The sequence below is a fragment of the Hippoglossus stenolepis genome, chromosome 6, assembly GCF_022539355.2.
Source record: "Hippoglossus stenolepis isolate QCI-W04-F060 chromosome 6, HSTE1.2, whole genome shotgun sequence".
NCBI lineage: Eukaryota > Metazoa > Chordata > Actinopteri > Pleuronectiformes > Pleuronectidae > Hippoglossus > Hippoglossus stenolepis.
The window spans coordinates 24,728,888-24,752,582 of NC_061488.1; the positions used below are offsets into that span (position 1 = coordinate 24,728,888).

Below are 23,695 nucleotides of genomic sequence, written 5' to 3' on the forward strand. Positions count from 1 at the left end.
ATTACTATTATTCAAAGAATGTTGTGGAGAATTTTTGATTTTATCATTATGCTACCAGCAATGATTAATGGTCATTCAACCTGTGCATTTTGGGTGCCTCAAATAAAAAAAAAGTCAAGGCAGTTTTATTCATTAAGCACATTTCATACACAGAAGATTCAAGGTGTCAAACAGGCACATTAATAAACACAGAGATACAAGTTAAAGAAATCTATTTAAATCAGAAAGCACAATTTTCAAGTTAAATGAAAGATTAAAAGGAGGCAAAGAGATTAAAAGAGGTAAAATAAATTTAAAAAAGGACCAAATCTATATGTATAAAGAATTAGAAATAAGTTGAAGGAGAAAAATAAAGCAAAAAAAGTAGATGGAAATGTGTAATAGTAAATAACAAATACATTTAGAAATAGAAATAGGATCAAATGCACTAATGGTATGGCCTTGTAAAATAGTTTGGTTTAAAGGCAACTTTGACTTTTCAATCTGTCTTAAAAAATAAAAATAAATGAATTGATCGAAAACCGACACCTCGCGCGACGTCACTAATGACACGTATTCAAAATGGCGGCCGCGGCTATGGTGAGTAAAAGCGAACTCTTTTCCTTCAAACTCCACATTTGCGCTGCTGTGTTCCCACAGTACCTCTCCGCTGTGGTGGGTCGGGTCAGGTTTCCCCCACAGCCTGTAAACACTGACTCGTTAACTACTCGCTGGTTTGCACGAGTTCTCTGCTGTTTGAATGTTGACGATCTGGCTAACTGCTCGCTGGAGTTAGCTAAGTTAGCTAACGTTGCCTAGCTTGAATGTCAGTGAGCCGTGGTTAAAACACTGAATTTCGTCCTTCGTCCAGTTTATTGCAGTGCACTGACTGAGTGTGGGTGAACACACGCACAGTATTCGGGCTGTCATTCAGACTACAGCCAGGGCATATTGGCTAAGCTGAACTTTGGCTTGACGTTAGCTGTTAGCAGTGGAACCAGGCAGCATCGATTTGAGGTTGTTGCCGGTGTTCCAGTTTAACTGGGGATCTTGGCAACTGGTGATTTGTTGTCTTTATTCCAGATGTTGCTGGTCGGTACTAGACTCGGTCGCAGATTCGTCATTTTCACAAAGCGCCTGTGTGAAGTGCGGTGATCTACTCAAATTGTCGTTGAAATAAACATCAAACAACATAAATCATATGGGTAAACAAATGAATATGGTACAAAATACTTGAACGGGATTCGAAACGACATGGTAAAGCAGTTTTAGCTTCTGGACTGATGACGATCGCAAAGAGATTCCGTTTGACGCTGGTGACCATTACAATGAACACACCCCAAGCCCCAAACACGTGTCACATTAAAACATCCCTCAACGAGCTGGAAGCTTGTGCGGTGCTTTTGTGAGTAAAGTTGGTGAACGTGCTTTTATTGGATGTGTTGAGCTTCATGTGTCCTCCTGACGCTGCTGGATTCATCTACACGGGTCACTCACTGGATAAGTCTCCTTATGATGCCAACACCATGTTCAGTGTAGAAGAGGAAATGATCTTCCACACATTAACCCTTTGATACACAAGCTATGCAAACCCCTTCTAATGCACAACATGGGTCAAAAATGACCGATATTCATTTCCTGTGTTATTTCATGCATGGCTGGGTGTTTCTTTGCTATATTCATTAATAGCTTATTATTCCTTCTTCGTTTTGGAGGAGGCTTCTTTGATCAAAGGAGCCATCTCCATTTAGGAGAGCTGGATTCCAAGACACCCCCACAACTTCAGTTTGATCCTGTGAAACATCAGCTAGTCTAGGTCCTCAGCATCAGGGATTTCAGACTCCGAATCAAGGCCAAGAATTGTCTCCTCATTTCCCACATCCTGTTCTTCATACAGCATCTTTATGAACATGTCAACCGTAAGCAACTTCACCAACCATAGGTCTGAAATGATTGTGACATGCCATGCTAACACTCTGGATAAAGAAAATCAAAAGCATATTTTCAAATGCATATCAATCATATGTTGATCTAGCTATGGTTAGCTAGCCAGAAAAGAAGCTAGCTAGCTAACATCTAGTTAGTATTGTACATATTATATTCTCACTTGTAATCGATTGTAAAATAAGACTTGCATGCATCAGATGTGCAACGGCAGCTGTGTGAAATGAATGGTAGGTGTTCCGTAGTGAATACATACTGTATGGGTCATTTTTGACCCATGTGTGTAAAAGTGATGTAGAAATACAGAATTTACGTTTGTTTATAAAGTAAGAAAGAAAAAGGAAAATAATGATTTGTGGTAATCAAAAACAAGTCACTTAATGAATACCTGGAATATCAAATGATAAAATTCATTTATTTAAAAAATATAGCGAAGAAATACTCAATACATGAATTAACACAGGAAATGAATATGGGTCATTTTTGACCCATGTTGTGGATTAGAAGGGTAGTGATACAAAAATTAGTTTTATTCAAAAAGTACCTGAATACTGAATGATGAAATTCATTCACTGCAAAGATATAGAAAATATAAACTGAGCTGGGTCACTTTTGATCTATGTTGTGTATCAAAGGGTTAAAATCACGTCTGCTGACTTTAACCAGCAGCGACAGGAGAACACATGACATCGTCATCAGGCCAGAAGCTCATAGTGCTTTGGCTCGTCGTTTCGAATCCCGTTCAAGTTTTTGTACTATATAATTTTTTTTACCAATATGATTTATATTGTTGTCTAAACGTGATGTTGATACGGACACATTATATTAACTCCCGATGGGTTTTTGTTTGATATTTATTTCCACGAGACCTTCAGTGTATCACCGCACTTCAGACACAGGCGCTTTGTGAAAATGATGAATCTGTGACCGAGTCTGCAACCGACCGACAACATCTGGAATAACGACAACAAATCACCAGTTGCCATGATCACCAGTTAAACTGGAACATCGGTGGAAAGTGTTGAAATATGTCACAATGACCACAACAGACCAGCAACAAAGTACGAACACAACGGGAGGACTCTCTTTGTTCTTTAGCTGTTATCGTAGTTTGCAATAACACAATGGTTGTTTAAGTCATTAGCCATGCTTGCTAACTTCCTTTAGTGCTATCTCATTACTCAGAGTATCATTAATCCATGTGCACCCTGTTCATCGTGTGTCGTTTTGAAGAACTAAACCACAGGGCTACAAAGGTTTTTTATAACACGGAACAATAGAAAGTTATTAATTGAAACCACATCTCTTGGAGGCGTATCATGATGGGATATATCATTAAACTCCCCTCCCTTCGCATTATTATTTGTAAATGTACCCATGGCAGCAACTCCAGCCTCGTTTACAATAGGGTTTAACAGTAAGGCAGATAAGTACAGTCCATATATCACTCAGTTTAGATTGTGAATTGGATTTAAGTGTGGACTCTGTCACTCTAAGGCTTTTAATGTTGTTGTCAAACCCTTTTGTGCTGCTCTGCTGCTGCTTTATCTTTGGGATTGTTGTCCTGTCAGAAATACAATCTTCTCCCTGGTATTGGTTGTCCAATATTGTTCAATGTTTTTGAAAGGCGTATGGAGGAGTCTGTCTCTCACACAGCCTTAGGCAAACATGGGCGTGGAGGTTTTAGGGTCTCTCTGAAAAGCTGCCATCACGGAATCACCTGGGCGACAGATGCTTAGTGTTTCCCTTCTCCGTTTGGAAAACTGTAGCTTTGTCAGTGTCCACATGCTGTGGCCTGTTTCTTACAGAAACAGCCAATGATCTGCATTTGGCAGATTAACATGCTTATAGTGCTATAGTTTTTCAATTGAGGGAAAATACTGGGCAGTCCTCGGTCAGTGTCTTAGAAATATCCATTAAATCTTCCTTAGACAGTGCTTTATAATTATAGTAGTTATCCTTTGCCAGGAACTGTGGTGTGAATACTTTGGTATGCATTTTATATAAGGCAATTTCTAAAAAAATGTAATCTAGACAGCTAGCTACTCTTTATTGATTTGAATGAATCTCTCTCTGTCAGTGGACTAACTTTGTGCTATGATTTTGACACACACACACACACACACACACCTTTTGCAGGCAGTAGTTTCAATGCAGCCCAATGGTGTGAAAATATTTATTTAAACACTGAAGAACATTTTGACATACTGCACAGTAATGACAGTTGCTACAAATGTTCTGAGTGCTGCAACACCTGATACCAGTTGTATCAGTTTGGAAACAGTAATGGTAACATCTCAGGATATGAACATTGTGATGACATGTTAATATTAAGAACAAATGAAACTCACTAACCTTAAATTCTGTGTGCAGATCCAAATACCTGTCTTTGAGGTGCCTGGCTTTTAGATTTCATCATTATTAGTGTCAAATCCATATGTCATTGTTGTCCGGGGGCCTTAGCCACCGCGATTCCTGTGTTCTTATTGTTCAGCCATCAATTTGGTATCAACGTACTTTTATTAAGTTAAATGTCATAAGCTTCTATGTGGTCAAAATATTTGGTTGTGTGTGTGGCAGGAGACGTGGTTGGCCTTGCTGCTGTTGTCCTTGTTGCCCGCGGTGCGGCCCTTCTATGTTCCCGGAGTTGCTCCCAGGGACTTCCACGAGGGTGAGACAGTAGATATTAAGGTAAGATTCAAATTAATTTGATCAACATTTCACAGATTAGCAGATACCTTGTGATATGGTTGTTTATTAGTTGCCACCAGTGCCTTAAATCATAAAGGTACTGTGTCGAACCAAGCCAATGTCCTGCTCACCAACATCGAGGTTAGGTAACTTTTTTTAGTTTAATTTGTTTTGTCTAGACTGTGAAATGATGCATTATTGCTTTTTAGTCTGTTTTATGTTCACGCTAACTTATTACACATTAACAAGAGCTGTATGGATGAGAATATATGGTCTAACATAGGCCTCTCACAATAACTATTTTTCTTGGACGATATATTGCCCCAGAAATAATGTCAATACATGATAATATTGTCATTTTAAGACCTTTTTGTGTCCCACAGTCTCGGGCATTCATAGTTCAATCCTTGTATGTAGAAAGTCCATTTCAGTCTTCCCCACAAGCAAGACACAATTCAGTTCAGTCCAGTTAAATCAAGGCAGAAACAAACACAACAAAACTAGTCCACTCCAACGACTCAGGAAAGTAAATTGAAAGGGAAGCCTCCTTGTAGCAGTTTAATAAAACAGTGTTTACGATATGCACAGTACCGTTGATGGTCAGGTCGATTAGTCAGTCAGGCATACCCTGGCATCTGCCTTCGGGAAAACTCCACAGGGAATAAATAATCCACCAGATGATTTCTTGCTGAAGGCCAATTCATGGTTCTACGTCGAAGCTACGCCGTAGCTTACATGTAGACGTGTACCCTACACAGAGCCCTACGCTCTACCCTAATGTGCAACTCCCAAAAAATGTAAAATGCGTCCAGGAGATGCAGACCACATAAACTGGGATTGGTCCGCTTGGTAGCATCGCATTTCCGGCAGACTCTGCGCCATTTTTGAATTGAGTTAAAGGAATGATCACGACTTAATTCATTATTGTGATCATGTCCATTTAATGTACGATAAGCCAATAATGTAATTATCGTGACAGGCCTAGTCCAACATGTAACACATTTATTGAGCTTTGGTGACTTCTCACACTACATGGGCCCATGTGGAGAATCACACAAGCACGACACACACAAACAAACCACAGCCACTTCTCAAACCACTAAGAAGAGCACAGAGTCTGGGGCCTAAAATGGTGGATCTCAGTCTAGACCAGGCTTCCCCACCAGCTGAAACACTGAAACTAAACAGACAAAGAAATACCCGACTTGGTTTGACACAAACAAAACAGGTTAGACAGGAAAGCACATATGAGCCCTACCCCTGGCTTTTGTCTTTCAGCATTCACTAAGAAATGGCTGTCTACTGTAGTCCTCCTAATAATGGGCAGCCATTGGTTAAACTTAAACCTGGACTTATTTTTTGTTGTTTGTTTGTTTAACTGCAAAATTTAATTTAAAAGTATGTAACATTATATAACACTAACATTTACATACACCTTCATATTCACACACAAATATTTCTTGTGTCAGGCGTCACTGTAATTGGGAAGTTACCAGTATTTGTTTGAGGGTTATTAATAGGCAGATAGTTTGCATTACCATTGATCGTGTTTAGAATCAGTTACCAGTGAAATTCAGATCAAGTAGTTTTGCATATCACAATGCAGTATCTGTGACCCACTCAGTCAGTCAGATGATTTGTTTTTCAGGCAGTGAAGCTGACCAGCTCCCGGACCCAGCTTCCTTACGAATACTACTCACTCCCTTTCTGTAAGCCAGAATCTGTTTTCTACAAGGGAGAGAACCTGGGTAAGTGGACTGCTGCAGACATGTGTGGAAATTGATTTGGGACGTTTTTATACATTTTTCACCTCATTTTACCTGATCGTTTTCAATGTTATCTTGAAATGCTGCAGTTAAACAAATACAAGGGTTTAATATATATATTCTGCATTTTGTTTTATTGTTTTCTCCTTGTAGGTGAGGTGTTACGTGGGGACCGTATTGTGAACAGTCTTTACAATGTTGAGATGAACAAAGACAAGAAATGTGAGATGATGTGCAGCAAGAAAATCCTCAGCGTAAAAGAGAGCAAGCTGATTGCTGAGCGAATCCAGGAGGAGTATTACGTTCACCTGTGAGCATGTCTTCACTCTTGTTATTGTGGAGAGTCTTTTTAAATGCTAATCTTAACATATTGCTTTGCAGAATTCCATGCATTACACCCATTCATTATCTATAATGCTTCTCCTTTAAAGGTCGCCCGGGAGTGGGCCAATCCATTATACCCCTTCTCACTAAAATTAATGCACATATGCAGGGTTTTCTTAACATCATAAACCTGCTAAAAAAAGTGAAGTGATTTCTACGGACTTAATACTAGGAGGCCAGGTGGATAACGTCTGTAGTTTCTGCAGACTTTATACACATGCACCTCCTCCGGAGAAAATACGGAGGAACTGCGGAGTCCAGTGCATGTCTGTAAGCAGCTTTAGTGACTTTGTGTGCCACATTGGTTTTTCCAGTGACTACGGGGAATTTTTACTTAAGTCACTTCAAACACAAGCCGAAGCTACTGCAAAGCACATTTTGCAGCGTAAGCCTGGGTTCTCTAGCATTTGTGTTTTTTTGTGTTCATTATGCAAACTTATTGAACCCCTCCCTGTGCTTTTCAGTATTGCAGATAACCTGCCAGTTGCCACAAGGTTAGAGTTCTACCCAAACAGAGAGGCAGGAGGTGAAGAGGAGCAGAAGAGAAGAGAGGATGTGGTGAAAGATGTCCAGTTTGAACATGGCTACAGACTGGGCTTTGTCGACAACAACAAGGTAGATTTTATATAGCATTGTGCTGCCATGAGCACATTGTTCAGAGGTGGAGAGAAGGCGGAGAGTGCAGGAAGCAGATGATCAGGAGACTTCAGTTATAGATTGTGTTAGCATGTTATCTTTCTGCATTGTTTACCTTCACTGCTCTTATTATGTTTGTGTCCTACTTGTCCTACATTTAAATAAACTAATGAGTATTTTTATTTTGTCTGTGGAGATTCTCAGTGATCCAAGTCATGGTATATCCAAGTGCTAAACAGGTCAACTGGACTTGGTTACATTTTTTAAATTTCTTTGAAACTCTTCAGTTCGCTTGAGTTGGAGTTTCAACCAAGTCCAGTTGTTTTTAGCACTTGGATATATTATTATGTTGATGTTATTCTCTGCTCTTCTTAGTGGCTTGAGAAGTGAGCGGGATTTTACAATGTTTCAATCAAACTTCAATGACAATTATTGACAATTATTTATTTTTTTGTCATATCTGATCAAACCATTCCTACAACACAAGTGATTTGAGAATTTTTAATAGATATCACTGAATACGTTTTTTTATCCAAACTTCAACTTTGATTGTTGCATAATTAGTAATGTTTTAATTCATTAGAATATTTGATAGAGAAACACATTTTCACAACTACATGTTCAGGGGCTTAAAGGTTAACTCCTACATTTCTAGAAGATCCTGGGAAATCTTAGGATACTTATTGTCTTGGCCTTTCTTTTTTCTCCCTCACAGTTTTATCTACACAACCACCTGTCCTTCATCCTGTACTTCCACCGGGAGAAACTGGAAGAGGGGGAAATTCACGACTACAGGGTCGTGCGGTTTGAGGTTGTACCCCAAAGTGTAAAAGTGGAAGGTAAGTGTCAGCACACTCTGACCCATTGTGATTAAAAACTCCTCGCATCAAAGGAAGACACACATGTTGCCTCCAAAGTGGCCAGTAAAGTAAATATTGTAATCACTTGTTCTGTATTTATTCATCCTCAGATCTGAAAGCTGTGGAAAAAGACAAGACTTGCACCTTGCCAGAGGCCAGTGGCTCTGCACCCCAGGAGGTCGACCCAACCAGGGAGAACGAGGTTCTCTTCACCTACTCTGTCCACTGGGAGGTCAGTGATTGCTGCACAAATTCTCACTAACCAGGAGTCAGACCAGTCTGAACCCGAATAAATTCCCAAAAGTAATAGGACAAAAGGAGTATTACAAAATATAGTTTTATTAAGTTCCTTCTTCTCTACATGTTTTTGGGCTGTTCTTCTTTTAGGTAAATCCTATTGTATCTATATAATACCTTGAGGGTATTTTTTCAAATTTGGACTCAAGGGTGTACTGGTTGGAATTTGTTGGTCGAAGGTCATGGCCACTGTGATCTATTTTAATACGTTTTTGATCATACTTATGATAAAATACACTTAACACCTTTAATCAAAACAATAGAAAATATGAGACTGTCCAAGTAATTGCAGACTATAGTTAGGAAAAATGATGACCAAGGACGAGATCAGATGATAAAGTTTAGGCATTTTTTCAAGCTGTTGACTTTTCTAGGATTTGGAGTTAAATAAAGTGTGGTGGAGGAACCACTGAGCCCCTTGTCTCCTGTGTGCAGGAGAGCGAGGTGAAGTGGGCGTCTCGATGGGACACTTACTTGACCATGAGTGATGTCCAGATTCACTGGTTCTCCATTGTCAACTCTGTGGTGGTCGTCTTCTTCCTTTCTGGTACGTCCAGTTTTTCACATATTCTGCTCTGCTCAACTCTTAAATGTCCATATCAACATAGTACAGCACTGAAAGTCCTTGGGCCCATGGACCCTTAAAGCCTGTGAGTGTATGTAAGTCCATTATATCTATAGATCTATATTTTATCCTGCTCAGATTACTATGACATTTTGTCAGTTACTGAATAAAAATGTCATGTCACTTTTGTAATAAGTAACATAATCTTTTGAAGTACCAAAGAATGTAATTCATTTGGATTATTTCATTAACCTTGAAGATATCGCACAGGATCATTTTGATGTTTGATTTTTTTAATTTCCCCATATTGGACTGACACAGACATTCAGTGGTGTCACAGGTTCTGATCCCCATCATGGTGGCAACATACATAGAATAATTTCCTCTTTGCAATTGTCTACAAAGTAAAAGCACAAAGTTTGTTTTGTTGCTGTAATGCTTTATATTAAGCTGAATTTTACAGAGCTTTTATTTAAAAAAGTTGTGAACTTGGGTCTGAAGATTGCCATACATTTAAAAATATACTCGTTTTTTGACAGCATGTGAACTGTTGCTGTTTCAATTTTTCTTGCTGAATGAAATCTTTCTTCTTCTCTCAGGTATTCTGAGTATGATCATTATCAGGACCTTGAGGAAGGACATCGCTAACTACAACAGAGAAGATGATATAGTAAGTAAATACCCACTTGGGCTGTAATAAAATACAATAACAATGAATATAATGTTTTTCAGTAACAATATAACTAAAGTCCTATATATATATATAGAGCTGTCAAAATTAATGCGTTAACGCGTGCTCAGAATGACCCGCCCCAATTGTTTAAGATAAAGTTTATCTTTGAGTTTGATAAAAAAAAAAATCTAAATAACATCATCCTATGTTTGCTCAGAGGCATAGCAAAGAGACAGCCACATTTAATTATGGTGTGGTATGTTTTAGTTTGATTTTATTCAATTTTTTAATCTTAATAACTATCATTTGTACTTGTCATCAATAAAAAAACTAATGTTAAATGTATATATCCACCTTCTGTCATTTATCTTTCCGTTTCCACAACAATATACAGAAGAAATGGGGATTTTTCGGGCATTTAGAAACAGCTACCCTGTGATTAATCTGATTAAAAATTTTAATCGTTTGACAGCCCTAATATATATATATATATTGATTTTTATACTTAATCAAGCATAGTACAAGTTATAACACATACAATTATTATTTTCGGCCTCATATTTGTGAAATGTTTCACTTTTATTGGGAGAGTTTGTGTGTCCCCAAAAAAAGTTTGCATCCGCCATTCACTGTCTGGTAACTTCAACTGTCTCACTGGAGTAGAAATCATATTTTACGATTAGAAGGAATGTCTTGTTAATTATTGATATTGACAGATATTAACATTTTGATTGGGATGATATTTTAAAATACTATTTCACCCAGCCCAAATGCAATCAAAAACAGTGGGCATGCTTTCAGCAAGTCTTTGCAAAAGAACACTAACCATGTCTTTGAGAAGTTGCATAGATCAGAAAGAATACATTTTATGTCAACTGATTTGAGTTTTTCTGAAATCAGATTGGAGTTCTTGATGTTTATCAGATCAGTATATTCCAGGCACTTCATAACATTTCCCTGCCCCCTTACCAGGAGGACACTATGGAGGAGTCGGGATGGAAGAACGTCCACGGTGACGTATTCAGGCCGCCTCAGTATCCTATGATCCTCAGCTCTCTGCTGGGCTCGGGGATCCAGCTCTTCTGCATGATCCTCATCGTCATCTGTAAGTGTTTCTCTATCATTGGTTACTTTACAGATAATGACTCGCACCTCTTTCATTGTTCATGAGGTTAAAGAAACATCACTCGGTGGTTGTAATTCGAACAACTCAAAGAGTGTGAAGAGTCTTCTCTGCTGTCCACTTCAGTTTCAGGAATCAAAATCTCCTAGTTAAACCTCTATTCTTATCAGATCAATTCATTAAATTCTAGTTCTGCAATAGGATCTTCAGTTGCAGGAGCCAGTAGCTGTTGAAAAATTTGATCTAGGTAATCTATGAAACATTCAAACTGACCTTTTCTCCTCTGTGTGTCACAGTCGTTGCCATGCTGGGCATGTTGTCTCCATCCAGCAGAGGGGCCTTGATGACCACTGCTTGCTTCCTTTTCATGTTCATGGGGTAAGAGCCACATTTATCTCTCTGACAGCCATGAAGAAATTCCCAAATATCTTCCTATTTAAATAGTGCATTTCTTTAACTGTACACTGCTTTTTCCTGTGCATGTGTTTCGTCCAGTGTGTTTGGTGGTTTCTTTGCTGGAAGACTGTACCGCACCCTGAAGGGTCATCGGTGGAAGAAAGGAGCTTTTTGTGTAAGTCAGTAATAAATCAACCCCATAATGTGAAAGAAACAAATATCTCTCATAATAATAATAATAATGAACTTGAGTAATGCAGTGTATATAGGATTTCTTTTAGCAGCTGGAGTCCCCCCCCCAAAAGGAGGGTGATCTGACCCCACCCCAAAAAATAATAATAATAAATATTAAAATCAATAGTGGTGTTATTAATTTGATTATTTTGATGCTCTCCACATAAAGGCACTAAGGCTTGTGTGGTGAAAAACTGATTATAGCCTGTACACTATCCAGGTGGCCCCACTGACCGCTCTTGGCAGCGCCACTGCATCTAGGCATTACACATTACTCCACTCTGACAACAAGAGACTCTGCTCCTCTGATCTTTTCTAATCTCACTTACACATAGAATTTATCTTTATAAAAACCTGCTGAATTCGTGATTATGTGTTCATGGATAAACGGGGCATCGCTTCTTCTGAAACAATGAAGTTAAAACACTGCGTTGCGTCATAATCTGCAGGAAGAACTTCTCTCCTATATGCAGGATTGTGTGTGTGTGTGTCTGCTCTCTGTCCCTCTTCACACAAACCGATGATCACATTTATTTAGTTATTAATCAATGATGTTGGATCATGAATCCAGATCGCTCCGGTCATCCCTAATGTCCTGGCTGTGTGGGTCACGTTACGTCTGGAGTTGTTTGTGGCAAACTTCTTTTTTTCCCCAATTTGTTTAAAAACATGTCTCATAAATTCTTGAGCGAATCAAACAAACACAAAGTAAATTTCAAGCACAGTTCGTGTCCTAATATCTTCTGATCACGGTTGGTGTTTATTGTTAACGTGCTTAGTGAGCGCAGGTCAGCGGGTAAGTCAGGAGGAGGAAGGGTAATACATGGGGCAGGGTAATACAGCACGGTACAAGGATACCAGGCCTATAATGTACGGGCCACCGTGGTAAAATCAACGTTGTGGGAACCCTGAAATGAGAAACAGACGATACAGTTTAAAACACAAGCCTTGGTAGCAACAAAATCAAAATTCAATCATTTATTTGAACGTGGGGGTTCATATTCAACCTCTAATGACATGTTCAAATTCTAAATATGCAGTCTAGTTTGTTTCAAGACCTAGCAGAGGGTGATCACTGTCAGCTTTACCTATTGAATGCCCTCTTGACCCATCAATCGAAGTGAAGTAAGCACTGTTACGCGCAGTCATCCTGTCCAGACGATCATGAGCATCTGAGACGTTGTGTGTGGAAATACAATGATCAAAGAAATGAAGGGAAAATGTAATCATCACAGAATAACACCAAGTCAGTTAAACTTCAGGTTTATCAATCTGTCCATTTAGGAAGCACAAGTGATGTGAATCTATTTCACTTGCTTTGGTGCAAATGAAAGTGACAACAGGTGCAAAGGAGAGGCTAAAGCAGGACAACCCCCAAAAGGAATGGTTTTACATGTGGTGGCCACAGACAGCTGCTCTATAATTATCCTTCCTAGTTTTGTGTCCTGCTGGTGTCCTTGTCACTATGGTAGCATGAGGCGGTACCTGCAGCCCAATCAGGTAGCACAGGTCGTCCAGCTCCTACAGAATGGCACATCCATATGTGTGGTCGCAAGAAGGTTTGCTGTGTGTCCCAGCTCAGTCTCAAGAGCATGGAGGAGATACCAGGAGACAGTTACACAAGGAGAGCTGGACAGGGCCTTAGAAGGGCATCAACCCAGCAGCAGGACCAGTATCTGGTCCTTTGTGCGAGGAGGAACAGGAGGAGCACTGCCAGAGCCCTACAACATGACCTCCAGCAGGCTACTGGTGTGCATGTCTCTGACCAAACTGTCAGAAATAGACTCCATGAGGGTGGCATGAGGGCCTCCTCTAGTGGGACCTGTGCTCACAGCCCAGCTCTGTGGAGCTCGATTGGCATTTGTCAGAGAACACCAGAATCGGCAGGTCTGACACTGGTGCCCTCTTCTCTTAAGAGATAAGAGCCGGTTCACACTGAGCACATGTGATGTGTGAAAGAGTCTGGAGAAGCTGTGGTGAACGTTATGCTGCCTGTTACATCATCCAGCATGACTGGTTTGGCGGTGGGTCAGTGATGGTCTGGGGAGGCATATCCTTGGAGGGTCGCACAGACCTCCATGTCATAGCCAACGGTGCCCTGACTGCTGTTAGGTACTGGGATGAAATCCTCAGAGCGATTCTCCGATCTTACACTGGTGCAGTGGGCCCTGGGTTCCTCCTGGTGCAGGACAATGTCCAGCCTCAATCGTGTAGGCAGTTCCTGGATGACAAGGCATTGATGCCATTGACTGGCCCTCATGTTCCCCTGACCTAAATCAAATATATTTGAACAAAAAATCTTAAACATATCAACAGAAAGCTGCTTCACTGTGCTTTTAACAGTTTGTATGTGGCACGTTTAGTAAGCCAGCACTGAGCCACCTAAACAAGCAGTATGGAATATACTCCAATCTAATGTGAGAGATATGACAATGCCAGGCTACTTCTGTCCTTAAAATCAAGTAGAAGAATTTCAAAGTAAAGAATTCCTCCTGAGTTAATCTATTCATTTATTTTTCAATGCAAACCCAATGTTTGTTTGACAATTTGTATGTGTAAATGAAGGAACATTGTCCCATTGGTGTCACTGTGAACAAAGAGGCTGAGCTCATCTTCTTTTCTCTCTTCTGCAGACGGCGACTTTGTATCCTGCAGTGGTTTTTGGAATTTGCTTCATCCTCAACTGTTTCATCTGGGGAGAACACTCCTCTGGAGCGGTGAGTCTCATGCCTCACAAGTACTGTGCATTCATTGCAAATAAGGAAACAACAAACCAGGTGGTTAATTACTGGATTTTAATGGGATTTTAATTACCAGCCTCATCGCTTTGTTAAAAGGAAAGATTTTCTAAAAATCTAAAACATGTTAAAATGATTTGTGCAGGTATATTAGAGTTCAATAGCAGAAATAAAAGTTGAGTAAAGAGTAGCAGCTACGACACATAACATCCTCTGAGCTATTATCAGATTTATTCCAAATGAAGAGCATGTACGTGTTTTGTTTTAGTTCATGTTCAGTTTTAGAGAATCAGTACAGTGTCATGAATTGTTAAACATGGTCCTTTCTCTTCTCTTGCCTCATCAGGTTCCCTTCACCACAATGCTGGCTCTGCTGTGTATGTGGTTCGGTATCTCCATGCCCTTGGTCTACCTGGGCTACTACTTTGGCTTTCGCAAACAGCCGTACGATAACCCGGTACGCACCAATCAGATCCCTCGGCAGGTCCCAGAGCAGCGCTGGTACATGAACAAGTTTGTCGGGTGAGTTTTCAAGCAATCTAGGTCTGATCTTAATCTTTTATCAGTTACTGGGATGGCTATGTTAAAGGGTTTGAACATTCAACTTGAGGCGTGCTGTCTTGTGATATAGAATCTTTTCTTTGCACTAGAATCCTGATGGCTGGGATCCTGCCATTTGGGGCTATGTTCATCGAGCTCTTCTTCATTTTCAGTGTGAGTACAGCTGCTTTGCTCTTTGTTGTGATCAATTCAAAACCTGCTGACAGTGCTGCACACATGTTGGTGTTTGAATTTCTGTGTGTCAGTACTGTGACACAGATGAAAGTTTTATAAGTTTCATTGGGACTTTTTCAAACTAAAACAATCTTTGTCCACATGAGTGTTTCGGCTCTGAATCTGTTTAAATCCCTGTCTATATTAATAAGCCTGAAAAAGAATGTGACCACTTACATACACTGGGCATGTGTGTGTGCCAGTTAGGGATGTCACAATATGAAATTTTGGTGCCATGACAATTTTCAGAGGAAATGTCACGGTTTCCACGATCATCGTTACTAAAGAAGGAAAAAGACACACGACAAGCAATATATAGCTAATTTATAGCGTAACATTTGGCTATTTAAAAGTCATTTACGTAAGCTTTTCTATTAAGTTGCCTTATTGTGGAAGATTGGTCAGTGAATTTGTGTTTCCTGTCATCATAAGCAGTGTATCTGTTTGGGACTTTAATTGTTAAGGGTCACCAACGGAAGTTGTTAAAAAGTAAACGGTCATATTGTCCTGGTTCAAGCACACATTCTTCATGTCCTTATTATACTATTAACTCTTTATAGGTGAATAAAACTCTCGGCTACACTTATAATGGGGGGGGGGTCAGCTGCTTCGGAGCTGGTCAGAAACCGAAAGTAGGCTGTTACATCAGTTCCCTCTTAACTAACGTTTCAGTGGCTCACACACAAAAGTGCACTACACAGACATAAAAAGTGACTTCTTCCTCTATCGCTTGGCTTTTCTCAGACCACATTGCATCACCACCATCTTTTCCATGATGCTCTGTTGACTACAGACAATGCTTCCTTTTAGATCAAACATTTTAATGACAGGGAAGGAGGCAGTATATTTGTGTATGGATGACATTTCCCCTGCACAAAGTCAGTCAGCTTTCCAGCCAGTGGCACTGTTGTCCATCTTTCTGTCTTTCTGTCTACCTGTCCCTCTCCATATGCTTTCTCAGCCATTGATCTAGGCTGGCTGCTTGAATTGCAGGGTATTGTTTTAGGAATCTCTCCAGCATTAGATAGAGAGAATTCCAGCGAGTTCTCACGCCGAGAACTAGTGATTGTTGAGGCAGTTCTGACACCAACATGAAAATAACAAATATAAAAAAGAGGTAGAATCATAATCTAAACCATATATGTATATGTTTAGTTTTTACAGTGATGATATATATATATCATCACTCTCTTAAACCACATGTTCACTGAAATGTCATTAATGTGTGTGTGTGTGTGTCGCCCCCTACAGGCCATCTGGGAGAATCAGTTCTATTATCTTTTCGGCTTCCTGTTCCTGGTGTTCATCATTTTGGTGGTGTCCTGCTCTCAGATCAGCATTGTCATGGTTTATTTCCAGCTCTGTGCAGAGGTGAGTTCAGCTGGGCTAACCAACACTACTCATTTAATGGATGAAGTAATAAATGAATAGCCTTTTGTTTGCCCAGTTTGACCAGTGGGAGTTACTGAAGACTGGTGTAGACTCTAACAAAACACAGACTAACTCTAAAAGACTCACTATAAACAGAGTTTAAGAACAGTGGCTCGCCTAGCAACACTGCAAGTCTGAAAAAAAACCATAATGTAACAATGTTTGTTCAAAATGAACATCTGACAATGAGAACGTAATTTCTTATCATAAAACACTCCCAGAACAACATCTAAATTAACAACATATTTGTGTTTTACTTCTCCTGAAAAAAACAACAGATATCATGTCTAGCAAAGAAGTGTAGTGACTTTGAAAAAAAGCATGTAAGGAAAGGTACAAATACTGAGGTTTTACAGAGTTAAAGAGCATACTATACAAACATAGTATAGAATAATTGTTTCTGCTTTAGGAGGAAAAACTGGTTGACGTATTTCATATAACCAGCTCCCAAAATGTGTCCTTATTGAGGGCGTATCGGTATTTTACCATTTCACCAAGAAATCCATATGAATTGTTAACCAAGAAATCCATATAACAGTTGTCTCCATCTCTCCTCACTATCAGGACTACCGGTGGTGGTGGAGGACTTTTCTGGTTTCAGGAGGCTCAGCTTTCTACGTCCTTGTTTACGCTGTGTTCTACTTTGTCAACAAGGTAAAGAGTAAAACACATGTTTGATTGCAATGCAGCTGTTTAAATCAATGTCTTAATGGCAAACCCTCATTGTTTCAGCAGGACCTTTTACGTTTGGCCTGAGTCTTTAAATAGTCTTCGTTATAATATTATGACATTGTGTTTGACTCTCATATGTAATCATTATTTTCTGCATGTCATGTTTTGATTGTCTTATGTTGTGAAGTTCTAACTTTATTTTGGTTGAGGCTTCAAAATAAGCCAACTGGGGTTTTGCCTCCCCCTGCACTGTATATTATTATTTGTAATTTTCTTCTGTGCTAAATACACTTAAACAATTCTATGAGCTTGTTATCGTAAACTGAGATTAAGGTGAGATAGAACAAAACTTTACCTTCGGCAGATGAATGTGAAAACTGCACAGATACTGCTGGTCAAGATTAATTTTCAGATTTTATTTAAGTTAAGTTTGACATCTACATGTGACATCTAGAGGTGAGGTTGCAGATTGCAAGCAACTAAAGACCCTAACATCACCTTGTCCCTTTCCAACTTAAGCCAAGTGTGTACTCACCGTTACAGCCTCTGTGCGCATCGGGGAGTGCCAACGGAAGCAATGTAATTTCTTGCGAATGCCGTTGCACAATTTCATTTTGGCTGGTCGCGCACCTACCAACTTTTTCAACTTTGCGCATGCTGCATCAATCTCTACAGACATCTCTGACTCCTCAAGTCACGACGGAGCTTACAGAGTCTCAGAGGGCTCGTGAAGGGACATTGCAGATCATACAGAATTTTCTTTTTAAACATGTTACACAAAATGTATAAAAGTGAGCAAAAGAAACCCCTAAGAATGAACTCCTCCTCTATTTATTCCCTTCCAGCTGGACATTGTGGAATTCATCCCCTCTCTCTTGTACTTCGGCTACACAACCCTGATGGTGCTGTCGTTCTGGCTGCTCACAGGCACGATTGGTTTCTACGCAGCCTACATGTTCATCAGGAAAATCTACGCTGCGGTCAAGATCGACTGAGTTGTCACCACCGCTGCTGTTTTTTGGGGGTTTTGTTTAATTTTTTGTCACATTTCCTTTTTTGTTTTGTTTTTTTAATATATATTTTTATCATTCATGTCAAACAAGCACTGACTTGTGTTAATAGGGAACAAGAGGGGTGTTTTCATGGTGCAACAGCCCAACCCACTGGCGTCACGGGGAAGAACAGCATGTGGCAGAGCTAAACCAGCTGTCTCTCTCTCTCCCCCCCCTCCCTCGCTTCTCTCACCCTCCTCTCTCCAGGACAGAGGCTCAGAGGCGATTCTCCTCTGATGGGACAGTTTATGTCTCCTGCTGTTTCACCTTGCACACAACACAGTGGGCCAAAGCTTGTCTAACGTTGGTTTCTGCACATTTTCGTCTCGTCTTTTCGTTTTGTGATTCTAACTTATCCGGGTTTTTTATTTTTGCCATCCCAGAATTTATCTCTGACTTAATTTCTCATCACCATCGTCATCTCCTGTGAAGTTATTTTCATCTGATGTCTTCACATACCTTTTGTCTTTGCTTTTTCCACTGTTTCAAATGTGACTTCGTGGAGGAGACTGGACAGATCAGGGAAGGATCGGAGAGTGTAATTGTGGTTATGTTAACTTTGTTGTGTCTTAATCATATGGATGGAAAAATTGTGCTGGGGAGTCCTACCTTGTAACTCAAGAAAGGATAAATTAACTGTTCTTTTATTTTTTACTTCAATTTCCATGTCCTGGTGTGACCATGTTAACCACCTCTGTAATCAAATATTAGCTTCTTTCTCCAAATCAAAGGGTCTTTAATTAAAGTCAAAATACTGGTCATACAATACATTGTTCAAATGATATACAACAGCTCTGAAGCCGATGCTCTGAAGCAGCGAATTGAAGCCACTGGATTGGGAGAAAAGAAAAGGCTGCGGTTGACGCAGAAACGACAAGGAGCAGTAACCAGTTGGGATAGAAAGTCTACAACACAAAGCCGAGTTTGAAGCTTTTGCGGTGGTAACGTACAGAGCGCTCATTGAAGTGGTCCGTCTGTACCCGGAGCATCGCTGGATGCCTGCTGAACTATGCAGCAATGGAGAGAAGTGCAGAATCGCTGGCTGTGGTGCTGGTTTCAAAGGACCGCTTTGTCGGGAAATATCATGTTTGAAACTGATGTACGAGGCATTTTGTGTGTAATCGACAGCGAGATCACCTGTGTGTCTCTACCAGTGATGGCAGAGGGATTCTGACAGTGCTTTGGTGTCATGAGATGAGCTTTGAAGTGTTATCCACATTGTTCTTATCAGATTTGTACAGCCGATGTCTTTTTGTAGACTCATAACTCATCATTGCATCTTGCACTTTTTCTTTATTTTTCAGCTGAAAGACTTAAAATGTGTGGAGCCTGATAAAATGTGACTTTACAAGCTGCTCTAGTTAACGGCTCCTCATTGGCAATCAATCTGTTAGCTTAGCATAGCTTAGCATAAAGTCTGGGCGGAACAGCTAACGTAGGCTGTGCAAAAGTAACAAAATCCAATCACCGGTAGCGCAAAAGCTAACAAATTTAAAAAAGAATGTTCTATCTCTTGTTTAATCTGTCCAGATATATCTTGTCATGTCTTGGCTCTGCTAAGTGACTGAAGATGGTTTTCATTTTAATTAGGAAAGTTTGAAGGTGCTAGACAGAGGCTAGCTGTCCTCTTCGCAGCCTTAATGCTAAGCTAAGCTAATCTGCTGCTGAATAGCTTCATTTTTAGCATGAGAGTGACGCCAGTCTTCTCATGTAACTCTTTGCAAGAAGTGTATTTTGGAGAAATGTCAAATAGATTTTCTCTTGACAACTCAGTTGAATTCCACTACTCTGTAAATCCCGAGTCTGTCTCTGCTAACAGATGAGACGGGTGCTGCAGATCACTGGCTCACTGTTGCAGGTCACTAGTTGTTGTTAGAGGCCAACATGTTAGTGCTTATTCAAAGAGAATACTCTAAAGACTGAATGTTAACACAGACCCGGGAAGTACATTGTTTTTATCAAGCGTCGCTCCTTCTACACATATGCATCTTTAAAATTGAACTAAGCTGAACGCTCACAACATGCAGTGCTCCCTGAGCCCCGCCCCATTTATTGGACTTTATCACAGACTTCATGGAGACATCAGACTAACTTAGTGAAGAATTGAAGCTTCACTCTGTTTTGAGTTTTTTTTTTTCCCAATATACTGGTGGCAGGTGTTTTTGCACAGAAGTAAAGGTGACATGTTGTCGTGAGGCTTTACAGAGAAGGAACAGGTGCCTGCATCAACCCTGATTCTCCAGGGCTAAAACAAAGAATGAATGAATGCTCATCCCCCTGAGCCCTCTCCCCCTCGTCATTAACACCTAATGAGCGGCTTGAAGAGAGCGAGACGTTGCCAAAAATATTTAAGTTACCCCTGCCACTTGCTTCAAGACACACCAGCCTCTACTCAAATGAGTGCATTCCTGTAACGACCATGACTTCCCACACCATCCGACAGCATCATCTCTGTACCACTGTTCCACCCTCTGTATTATGTCAGAGTCACTGAGCTCTGACAATCGAGCTGCTGTTTTTGGCAGACACGGCTCTCCTGCTGTTGGAAGTGCACACGACAGGGGAGACTTTTTTTACAGACAGACTTTAACGTTGCCCGAGTCATGCGTACGTATGTATGATCGAGGGGTTTACGATGTAAATAATAGAACATGGCTTTGTATTTGTTTGCGTTTGGCTGTTTGTGGCGCTCTATAATGATTCCTATCATCGTTTTAGCCAAAAGCATGACGCTCATGATGACTTTGAAAGGAACCTGTTTCTGTTACTTCTCTCTGTGTTGCTTTTACAGAATGTACAATAACAAAATGTACAATGACAAAAACAATAAAGTAATGACAAGTTGAATATGAAGAAGAGCTTTCTGTTGTGGGGTTGTTTTATTTTCATAAAGGGGCACCAAAGCAGATTTTCCACATGCAGTGTCCATTTGTCTGCACAAATGCCTGCAGGGTGGACAAACTGGAGGGACTGGCCTCGGTTAATTTTAGAACCAAAATGACAGAAACTAAATATATTTGACGTGTACTTTGACCTTTTAGTTTGGTTCATGTCCCATCCATTAACATAGAAAGGATTTATGAACTATACCGCAGCAAGTCCCCGAGGGCGATTCAAGGGATAGTTCACCGAAAAATTATAATTCACTCATCATCTACCCGACCCGATGGGGTGTTTGAGTCCACACAAAACTTCTGGAGTATCAGACGTAAACTTTGTAGCAGCTAAATCCGATACAAGTGAAGTCAATTATTACGTTCTTCAGACGTAATAAAACAGAAAAAACATAACTGCTCATGTGGTGGCACCCAAGTGTACGCAAGCCCCGACATTCATATTCAACTCGAAACAACGCCATTTACAACATTTATAAAACTTAAATGTCTACTGGAAGTAGCTAAACTAGCGGAAATAGTGTGTCCGAGGTTCCGTGAATGCACCTCGTAGGAAAATAGCAGTGGACATTTAACCCTAACCCTAACCCACATGGTGTAAATGACGCTGTTGAGAGTTGAATATCAATGTCGGGGCCTGTGTGTTTTGGTATAGTGGTGAGTAGATGATTGCATTTTCATTTTTCATTGAACTATCCCTTTAAGGTGTTTTGGCTGTACATTAACATGTCATCCAGATTTGTATACATTCATGGGTTGAGGTCAAGAGGCTGCTAACAGGTAGGTCATACAATACTTACTTACTGGCACAACTTCCCCTGTTTCCATGGAGGTGAAAACTGGAGCCACAGTTACAGTAAACTCAATAACTTGTTAGACTGACACGTCTCAGCTTGTAGCCTCACCAGGGTCATCCACATAAACTGCTTGTTTTTCTGGTGGTGATGAAATACCTCACCAACTTGAGTAGGCTTGTTCCCACTAAATGTTTTGTACCTTACATCCAAGCTACTCCTTCAAATTTAAGCTGCAGCTGCTTTCAGACATGCACTGAACTCCCAATAATCGCCAGACATTCTCTTAAAGAGCTGTATGTAAGAAGACAAATGTCAGACTGAGAGGCTGCAAACATTCTCTGGAGTTTCTTCTGCAAGCCCCCTAGAAAGAAATTCTCGAGAATGTCCAAATGAGCCAATGTGAGAACATAGCAGAAGATCTTCTGGAGGATTCACCACGTGGCTTTTCCAACACGTGACAGATGCAAACATTTAAAATAAAGCAAAAAATACTTCAAAGTGCCATACACCTCCTAGAACAAGAAGTTGTCAGGAGAGTTTTTAGAGATAAGGTCCGACGCCAGTGTCGATGTGCTGTAAAAAAAAAAAAGAAACGGGATCCCTGCAGCAGAATTTATACGTTACTGAAATCAGCTAATGTTTATCTTTTTAAGGAAAAGGACACCTTTGTTTTTAGAACCTTACCGTACGTAAAATAAGGGACCTTACACATTAATATAGGATTGTTGTGGACCTAAAAATGTTAGCTGCACTGTTGTTAGCCCATGCATCAGATACCACCACTATACAGTAAGATATCTATGATGGAGTATTAGGGCCTCAGTGAATTTCACATTTCGAGACTACGAATAATTTTACAAGAATAAAGTCGTAATGTTTTGAGAATAAAGTTTTAATTTTACAAGAGTAAAGTCATCTGAATAATATACGAGAATAAAGTTGTAATATTACGAGAATAAAATCGTAAAATTTGAGAGAAAAAACACTGGTAAAGTTGGAAAGATTTGGACATTTCGGATCAATAACTAATAAACGAAACTTCTGCAACCAGCTACAGATTTCACTTCATCAAAACAACCTGAAATCCGATCAATTTTTTTCAATTCAATTCTATTTGTATAGCACCAAATCATAATATACATTATCTCAAGGCACTTTACATAGAAGGTCAAGACCTTAAACATTTTAGAGAAACCCAACAGTTGCCACAATGAGCAGCACTTTGGCGACAGTGGAGAGAAAAAACTCCCTCATTAACTGGAAGAGACCTCTAGAACCAGACTCCATGTGGGCGGCCATCTGCCTCGACCGGTTGGGGTGAGCATGGAAAAAAGGGGAGGAGTGGGGAGATGGGTGGGAAAGAGGGGAGAGAAGTAAGAGGGAGAGATGGGGGGGATGGGGAGATGAGGGGGAGAGAGAGGAGAAAGAGACAGACCAGGAACACTTTTGCAACATCAGGTATCAGCTCTGACTAGTTATAATGAAAACAATAACAGTGTAAAGATGTTATTGATTATTACTGATAGCAGCAACAATTCATATAATAATAATAATAATAATAATAATAATTAGACTTTATTCTCTAAATGTCTGAATCTTTTTTGTATCCAAAGTGGCCCTAATATTCTGTGGTAGAAACAAAGGCGTGTGCTCTGTTGACATTGAAGTGACCCCGAGCCACTGCGGTTGCTGATTAATTGTTTAGACGCATGCAAAAATGACGACGTGTCCAGTTTCCAAAACAAAGGCGATTTATTGCTTACAATCGGCAGGGTTTCCAAAACAAACC

At 40.1% G+C, this 23,695-nt stretch overlaps 1 protein-coding gene across 1 annotated transcript; it reads left to right on the plus strand.

Moving 5' to 3' along the window:
- The first annotated feature begins 540 nt into the window (after window positions 1–540).
- On the plus strand, window positions 541–21,073 carry tm9sf4 (transmembrane 9 superfamily protein member 4). Its single transcript, XM_035159170.2, has 18 exons — window positions 541–579; window positions 4,504–4,614; window positions 6,263–6,362; window positions 6,534–6,690; window positions 7,229–7,379; window positions 8,116–8,239; window positions 8,371–8,492; window positions 8,993–9,104; window positions 9,722–9,792; window positions 10,768–10,900; window positions 11,215–11,296; window positions 11,414–11,489; window positions 14,182–14,265; window positions 14,633–14,808; window positions 14,937–15,000; window positions 16,312–16,431; window positions 17,056–17,145; window positions 18,009–21,073. The coding sequence occupies exons 1-18, from the start codon at window positions 562–564 to the stop codon at window positions 18,156–18,158; spliced, it is 1,941 nt and encodes a 646-aa protein (XP_035015061.1). The 5' UTR covers window positions 541–561; the 3' UTR covers window positions 18,159–21,073.
- Window positions 21,074–23,695: the final 2,622 nt, after the last annotated feature.